The sequence below is a fragment of the Pseudorasbora parva genome, chromosome 2 (genome assembly GCF_024679245.1).
Source record: "Pseudorasbora parva isolate DD20220531a chromosome 2, ASM2467924v1, whole genome shotgun sequence".
NCBI lineage: Eukaryota > Metazoa > Chordata > Actinopteri > Cypriniformes > Gobionidae > Pseudorasbora > Pseudorasbora parva.
Genome location: NC_090173.1, coordinates 27361562 through 27370449, shown reverse-complemented (window position 1 = coordinate 27370449; position 8888 = coordinate 27361562). Strand labels below are relative to the sequence as shown.

The window sequence follows — 8888 nt, the reverse complement described above, 5'->3', positions numbered from 1 at the left end:
ATTCAAAAAACCCAAAAAGAAGAACAAGGGCTGGAGAGGACACGCGTGTCAGCTTTGCCCAGCCTTCGAGTCTGCTTGCCAAGCTAAAAACATTTCGCAGTAAGCTACTTTATTGAGAATTATGGCTTCTAGAGCCATTGTTATCTAATAATACTTCACAATAAATAATAAACACATTATGCATAATAATTTAAATATGATATATAATTGATTAATAAATAAATACACTTCAGTACATACCACTTGCAACATAACCTGAAGTACTCTGTGAAGAAAATTCTAATTGAATGAAACAAAAACACTTTTGTAACAGAAAACAAGGGTATTATAAACTTAGTCTTGATGACAGATGTATTTTAAAAATTAAATTTAAGAATTGTGAACAACATAATTCAGCTTTGTTCAGTCGCCCATATAAATCAGAAAAACAACAACAGTCCCAAGTGTCCGTTTAATGAAACCTAGGTGTTCTACAGTTGTCATTTTCATCACACATTCCATGTCACTTGCATTTCTCAATTTCTGTACAGCCATAATTCCTTATTTTTAGCTTCTATTTTGTGTCTCAGGCAGATCCTGCATGTGGACTCATTGTCAAAAGTGCGTCTAATTCAGTTCTCGCTCATAGGCTTAAGATGAGATTCACTTCTTGGTCAAGGCTCAGAATGTCTTATATTGAGTCATCCATCTTCATATCCTTTCTACTCCTCCGAGAGCTCAACCAATTAGTCCAGCCGCATCTGACCTGCAGTCTTCTCAGATTGGTTTCACATCCCAAAATGCACCAAGTGGGAATACATTTTTTAACTGCTTGTTGGTAGTAATGCCCAAAAGGGACATTCTTCAAATGTTTCCTTTGAGTAAATAATTTCTGGGACTCAACCAGGATATCTGGTTTTATTTTAAGATTTAGAGGCTGTGTCTAGAGTGTTGTCCACTGAGCTTATTATCCCATCCAGCCATTGTGTTTACCTCCGTCTACGGATATTGGCTTCAGCTGAAAAAAGGGAGAGTATAATTTTTTTACCAAGTGGAGATACGTTTTGTTAAATTTAATTAACACATTTATGGTGTAATCTTACTGGTGTAATCTTGGGGCATCATAGGTTTCGAGATGACTGTTTTCAAGGCCTCCACCCACTCTCTTTGATCGCGCTCCTGCTCACACATGAAGACGAACTGCCGATCTGGCGTCTCCACAATTACCCCACACTTCCATTTGTTGCCTCTTGTCCCTTTAGGGACACACGCTCTCACTGAATACCCATGATTCTCCGAGCCAATAAAAACAACCCCAAGCTCAACGGCATCCTTTAAAATAATTTAAAAAAAAAGAACATTCACAATATTAAAATCTAAAATGTATGTAGAAGTAATCCTTTAAAATGTATTACACACTTTTCATATATTTCAAGTTTTGAGACACTGAAACTGAAAAACAGTCAACACATACTCTGTAGGAAAGGAAAGAAGTAATACATACCAGCTGTGTTTTAAAATAGAGTAGTTTCCTGTCCAGGGAATCCAAGATAAACCATCTTTTCTTGAATGGCTCTCGCTGCTGTTCAACAAACAAAAAGTCAGAGATGTTTGTTTGAAAGTCAAATCACTTTTAAAATTATTTCAAAAGGTTTATAGTCATTGCTACATTTCTCCAACAAGCTACCATACCATAGTATCCATTTAGACAGCAGGACAATAAAAAAAACATTCAGAAACATTAGTTATGTAATACACAGAATATGCAGAGCTATTCAGACGTAAAAAAAAAAAAAATACAGATACAGTAAGTACACACAAAGGCATGCATGTGATGTAGAGGTGTTTGAGGAGTGTTTTACAAGAATAGCATGATTTATCCTTAAATGTCTGTGCAATTTAAAATCAACTACAAATACCTTGCTACACTGGAAAATGTAGATTTGTAAAAAATATGCAAATAATGAAAATAGAGAGAACCATGTCGGGGGAAAAAAACTTACCAGAGGGCCAGTCTTCTCCATGTAACCCTCTTTCAGGTAGTTTCTGGTTATCCACGGTATTAGCTTAAGACAAAACAATGGCAAATAGTTTTACAATCAAGATAATAATAAATAAATTATTAACCCTAAACACGGGGAAAAGCTGGTTAACATTTGTTTAACAAATGTTTTACGGTGCTTTGGTCAGTTTCTTGAGACACCAACTTGTGCTTTTTGGACACATCATTGGTGTTCAGACACCCCCCAATCAGTCCGCGGCTTGTGTCCAAGTGGCTCGCAACACCATGGCTCACGCTTCTAAATCCAAAACCACATCGACTCGTTCTCTGCAGCCTTGATTATGTTCTTGGTGGCTCTCCTTTTCCGCAATTCTCCTATGCCACAGAAGCTTAATGCCTGATGTAATGACTGCCGTGCAAAGCCTCTGCCTGCAGCCAACCTCAATGGGCTCACAACGGGCCCTCCAACCATGTCTCCTACATTCCTCAAACAGCTCGAGATATTTTCCCCTTTTACGCTCATGTGCTTTCACCAACTGGTCTTTCCAGGTGAGACAGTGAGTTTAAACATAACCACTTGCCTAGAAAAGTTAGATGTTTAGTCCAAATCTGATCCGAGTGTCATCTTTGCAATGTGTTTCAAAAACTTCAACTGCTTCCCTAATCTGAGGCTTCACCTGAGGTCTTTCTCCTTCCCTGACCAAGGCTGATGTTTAGTCTGCTGGATTCCAATGCAGATGGTATCAGCTGCTGATTTCAGCACCTGGTCATGGCACCGGTTATATTTAGATTCAATTTTAATCATGTGTCTAGTAGACTCTTTTACATTTTTGTAATCTTATTTTGTACTATTTTAAGTTATTCACCAATAAGCCCCAAATGGAAACAAATTTGTGTAATGCTAACACTACAGAATAAAAATATAATTGAAGTTTACATCTACAGTGATTTTCAGTGATGAAATCACAGAAAAATTCCTCGACTAGACTAGAAAACTATTGAAATGTATTACACATATAACATTCTGTTAGCTAACCAACTAAAATAAATGCATTTCTTTTTTCGAGATGCAGCAACTCGCAAAAAAAAAAGAAAAAAAAGAAACTTGTTAACATTGTAGAGGGAGGGTGTTTTTTTGACGATCATTCATGTTGTGAAATTGGAGAGAAGGCAGACATTTAGCTGTTGATAGTTTTAGGAAGTAAAATCACTTGGAAAAGGGGAAACGTGCAAAACTTCCTTTTATGTGGCGATGTTAGCGCAGCTACAACATGAGAAGGCTCTACACAGTTTTTGAGAAATTCAAAAGCTATGTAAAGCAAATTGAGGAGACACATGGTGCAGTAAGGTTTAGTAAGTCAAAATCAAATACAAATTGTACTTACATCTCTATCCTTAGCTGTAGGAAAGGCTGTTTTCAGGTAGACGAGGCGAATAGCTCTAATGGCATTAAACCAATTGACAATCTCCTAAAATGGAGGAATTACAGAGCAGATAGTGTACAAGTTTACAAGTAGTGTACTCTTTAGTGTACGAGCTGCCTTTGAAACTCATTAAGTTCAAATATGAGTTGCAATACAGTTCCACAATTCTTTGGAATAAAGCAAGGGAAAAAGTCAATACCTGTCCAATTTTATGGTAAACAAAAAGGTTTCGGGTGTGATCGTCCACGCAGTAGGTGATCTGAAGGCCGTAAGCATGTCCTATCTTCTCAGGCTGGAAAGTTGCATTCAGGTCCTTCACAGAAATAATAGCCTTTGGCCCCTTGGATTCCTGACAAGCACATACATTATTTAATAAATGTCTGCACTCAATAATTCATTTGATAATGAAGGCAAATATTTTAAAATAGAGCAAATGTTGTGTTAAAAATATATAATTAATGCATAGCTTTTTTAGAACAAATGCCTTCACTAAACAAATCCAAATCTCACATCCTCCTTGTAGTATTTGAGGGTAAAATCGTGCACTGAAAGAACAAACTTCCTCTCGAGAAACTGTCCGTTATCCTTTCCTTTCTTCCACAGCATGCCCTCATAGACACCTAGAGACAGGCAAAACAATTTTGTTGAAAGATTAATGTTGTTAATTTGTTAATATTATAGAAAAGGCTTAAGTAAACAGTGGGATGGGTAAGTTTAAGGGTAAAGTTAGGGACAGGTGTGGTGGGATGGGTAAGTCTAAGGGTAAAGTTAGGGACAGGTGTGGTGGGATGGGTCAGTTTAAGGGTAAAGTTAGGGACAGGTGTGGTGGGATGGGTAAGTCTAAGGGTAAAGTTAGGGACAGGTGTGGTGGGATGGGTAAGTTAAAGGGGAAAGTTAGGGACAGGTGTGGTGGGATGGGTAAGTTTAAGGGTAAAGTTAGGGACAGGTGTGGTGGGATGGGTAAGTCTAAGGGTAAAGTTAGGGACAGGTGTGGTGGGATGGGTAAGTTAAAGGGGAAAGTTAGGGACAGGTGTGGTGGGATGGGTAAGTTTAAGAGTAAAGTAAGGGACAGGTGTGGTGGGATGGGTAAGTTTAAGGGTAAAGTTAGGGACAGGTGTGGTGGGATGGGTAAGTTTAAGGGTAAAGTTAGGGACAGGTGTGGTGGGATGGGTAAGTCTAAGGGTAAAGTTAGGGACAGGTGTGGTGGGATGGGTCAGTTTAAGGGTAAAGTTAGGGACAGGTGTGGTGGGATGGGTAAGTCTAAGGGTAAAGTTAGGGACAGGTGTGGTGGGATGGGTAAGTTAAAGGGGAAAGTTAGGGACAGGTGTGGTGGGATGGGTAAGTTTAAGGGTAAAGTTAGGGACAGGTGTGGTGGGATGGGTAAGTCTAAGGGTAAAGTTAGGGACAGGTGTGGTGGGATGGGTAAGTTAAAGGGGAAAGTTAGGGACAGGTGTGGTGGGATGGGTAAGTTTAAGAGTAAAGTTAGGGACAGGTGTGGTGGGATGGGTAAGTTTAAGGGTAAAGTTAGGGACAGGTGTGGTGGGATGGGTAAGTTTAAGGGTAAAGTTAGGGACAGGTGTGGTGGGATGGGTAAGTTTAAGGGTAAAGTTAGGGACAGGTGTGGTGGTATGGGTCAGTTTAAGGGTAAAGTTAGGGACATTTGTGGTGGGATGGGTAAGTCTAAGGGTAAAGTTAGGGACAGGTGTGGTGGGATGGGTAAGTTTAAGGGTAAAGTTAGGGACAGGTGTGGTGGGATGGGTAAGTCTAAGGGTAAAGTTAGGGACAGGTGTGGTGGGATGGGTAAGTTTAAGAGTAAAGTTAGGGACAGGTGTGGTGGGATGGGTAAGTTTAAGGGTAAAGTTAGGGACGTGTGGTGGGATGGGTAAGTTTAAGCGTAAAGTTAGGGACAGGTGTGGTGGGATGGGTAAGTCTAAGGGTAAAGTTAGGGACAGGTGTGGTGGGATGGGTAAGTTTAAGGGTAAAGTTAGGGACAGGTGTGGTGGGATGGGTAAGTTTAAGGGTAAAGTTAGGGACAGGTGTGGTGGGATGGGTAAGTTTAAGGGTAAAGTTAGGGACAGGTGTGGTGGGATGGGTAAGTTTAAGGGTAAAGTTAGGGACAGGTGTGGTGGGATGGGTAAGTTTAAGGGTAAAGTTAGGGACAGGTGTGGTGGGATGGGTAAGTTTAAGGGTAAAGTTAGGGACAGGTGTGGTGGGATGGGTAAGTCTTAGGGTAAAGTTAGGGACAGGTGTGGTGGGATGGGTAAGTTTAAGGGTAAAGTTAGGGACAGGTGTGGTGGGATGGGTAAGTTTAAGGGTAAAGTTAGGGACGGGTGTGGTGGGATGGGTAAGTTTAAGAGTAAAGTTAGGGACAGGTGTGGTGGGATGGGTAAGTTTAAGGGTAAAGTTAGGGACAGGTGTGGTGGGATGGGTAAGTTTAAGAGTAAAGTTAGGGACAGGTGTGGTTGGATGGGTAAGTTTAAGGGTAAAGTTAGGGACAGGTGTGGTGGGATGGGTAAGTTTAAGAGTAAAGTTAGGGACAGGTGTGGTGGTATGGGTCAGTTTAAGGGTAAAGTTAGGGACATGTGTGGTGGGATGGGTAAGTATAAGAGTAAAGTTAGGGACAGGTGTGGTGGGATGGGTAAGTTAGGGACAGGTGTGGTGGGATGGGTAAGTCTAAGGGTAAAGTTAGGGACAGGTGTGGTGGGATGGGTAAGTTTAAGAGTAAAGTTAGGGACAGGTGTGGTGGGATTGGTAAGTTTAAGGGTAAAGTTAGGGACAGGTGTGATGGGATGGGTAAGTTTAAGGGTAAAGTTAGGTATAGGTAAGTTTAAGGGTAAAATTAAGGACAGGGATGAGTAAGCTTAAGAGTAGGGTTATGTGTAAGGGTGTAAGTAAGTGTCAACAGTGCAATTTTAAATGTAACTACGGAAATTAATTACAGATGCAATTACATGCAGCACATTTTTTTAAATGTAAGTACAATGTAAAAACATGTATGTACACAATAAGTGCATTGTATCAAATGATTAGTTAAAATTTGAGTACATAGTAGTTAAGGCTATAAAAGTGGGTCCAAAAGAAAACCTCTGGAAACTGAAATGGATTACCTGCTGTATAGGGTCTTTCTGCGTTTTTCTCTGTAAACTCCATTCTTTCGTATTTGGCTCGAATCCATTGTTCTCTAAGGACCCTATACAGTGTACATATAATGCATTTTGTGCTATACATGCTGGAGTTAATTTATGTATAAATGTCATACATATACACATTATATAACAGTTTATAGTACACTTGCAATATCATTTTATAATCTATGAAGATTGTACAATTTAAGTTGAATATAAGCGTAGGCTATATTCAACTACTACATGTGCAATGAATAATATTAAGAATCGAGAACACAACTGACAGAATTAAAGGAATGGTTATCTTAGTGGAATCAGTAGTTCCTCTTACTGTGATCAACAATAGTACACAGCGTTTTTCTTGCCAGTAAGATATTCGCTTGATCAGCCCTTTTTTAAACTTCCCAAAATCAGAGATCTGTTCCATGATACAAACCCAGTGTTAAGTTATAAATAATTTTGTTTGTTTAGTTTGGATTTTCAGTCAAGTAGAAGAGGCTGTTCTACTCACTCGCAATCATCTGGTTGGGGTTGATAATAAAAGACAGGGACAAATTTCTCATATAAGTTTTTGGCAGGACTGTTTCCATTGGACTTCATGAACTTGCATTGAAAGGAAACACAATGTTGTTAGGGGTTCAAATTCATGACTTAATGTAACTGCTAGATTCTGAAATGTACAACAGATACTATGCAACATGTAACATTTAAGAATCAATATCTTATCATTCAAACGTTTAGTGAACACTCATTTTTACCTGCACAAGCTCATCATCCCAGAAGTCCAAGCGTATCGACTTGATACGACTTATTGTAGGAAGATTGCGGTGAGTTCCAGAACAGTTTAGACACACAAATATTCCCAGTGTACATGAAGCCCAATCTGGATCTATGAAGTTAGTGAGTCAAATAATAGATAAATAAATGTTATCATTGTTATCATAGCTATCAAAATCCAGTGTTCGGCATTTTGCGTACGTGAGTTTTTGTTGTAGATGTCTTAAAAAAAAAAAAAAAAAAAAAAAAAAAAAAAAAATATGTTGTGTATTGTGCTAATTAATTGAGATTTCTTACAGCTCTTACAGGTTGTTGGCCTTGTCTGTTTCGTTGCTTCTATTACTCTCCCCTTTTTTGTAAGTCGCTTTGGATAAAAGCGTCTGCTAAATGATTAAATGTAAATGTAAATGTAAATGTCAAGGAATTTTAAAATTGTGGTTTCTAGTAAAGGCCATAAAAATAAATATTAATATTTTACATACATATTTTTCATTCTATATATTATCAGCCTTTTCTTATTTAGAAACCATAAATGACCATACTGAAAAGTCACAGAAAGACGTGGAAATGCGTGTGTTAAATGTGTTTAGGAACCCTACTAAACATTCTTTGTCAAAATATTCTAAAGAAATGTCATATAAACACAACTAGGCTACGGTATGAATAGATTCGAAATGCAACTGGTTTCTAAACAAATGACAGTTTGTTTATAGAAGCCACACAACCATGACAATAAGCTGGTTATTCATGGTGGCTTCACTATGAATAGCCTTCCCACAGAACTGTAACTTTAAACTATGAACAGTGTGTCAAAATATTGTGACAATTTTCTAATTACTTGCATTCCGATTAAAAGTACACAAATAACTACTGGCTGAGAATACAGTTTAAAGCAGTGTTGACAATAGCTGTAACTGTACCTGCAGCTCCACAGTCAGCACAGCAGCTATTCTCTGGCAGCTTCACCAATTCTAGAAGTATCTTCTTGTTCTTTTCCCGATTTGCCATAGGCGAACCGATTTTAAAAACACAGGTTGTAGTTTCACCTGTTATCTGCGGTGTACGAGTTTATCTGGGAGGGTGTGGTTTTATTTCCTTCATTCAGTCACTCAACCTGGTTGCTCTCCGGTCGCGTAGGACTCGAAACTCGTATACAGTTCAGCGCGGCGGTCTCAGCAGCTGGACTCGCTAGAGATCTTCCGCAAGCTCTCGCAATACTACAAAAGACCTTCGTGTTCACTTCCTCTAGAAAACAACAAACTAGGCTACACTAAGATATGTGCTTATTTAATAATCACATTAACTTCGTTACTGCAAAATATGATAGGATAATTAGGTAATAATGAAACTAAGTTGAAAACAGTGTCTCATTGTGGATAGGGAATTTTCATGCTTAATATGGTTTTACATTTGTTCGTACCAAAGAAAACATGAGAATGATTATCAACACTGATATTACTGATTATAATTAGGTTAAATCATGTGTCAACAGCTAAAATTCTTGCAATACACTTCCAGTCATACACTTGGACTGCATACAAAACAAAAATTTAGCATTTTTAGGTTTAACATGCATACAGT

General features: G+C 38.6%; 1 protein-coding gene across 1 annotated transcript; it reads right to left on the bottom strand.

The window, feature by feature from the left end:
* Positions 1–257: 257 nt before the first annotated feature.
* adap2 (ArfGAP with dual PH domains 2) lies at positions 258–8872 on the bottom strand. Its single transcript, XM_067428911.1, has 11 exons — positions 8228–8872; positions 7289–7419; positions 7042–7133; positions 6513–6595; positions 3916–4025; positions 3605–3754; positions 3367–3450; positions 1983–2045; positions 1484–1561; positions 1083–1311; positions 258–997 (listed from the first exon to the last, which is right to left on the bottom strand). The coding sequence occupies exons 1-11, from the start codon at positions 8313–8315 to the stop codon at positions 969–971; spliced, it is 1137 nt and encodes a 378-aa protein (XP_067285012.1). The 5' UTR covers positions 8316–8872; the 3' UTR covers positions 258–968.
* Positions 8873–8888: the final 16 nt, after the last annotated feature.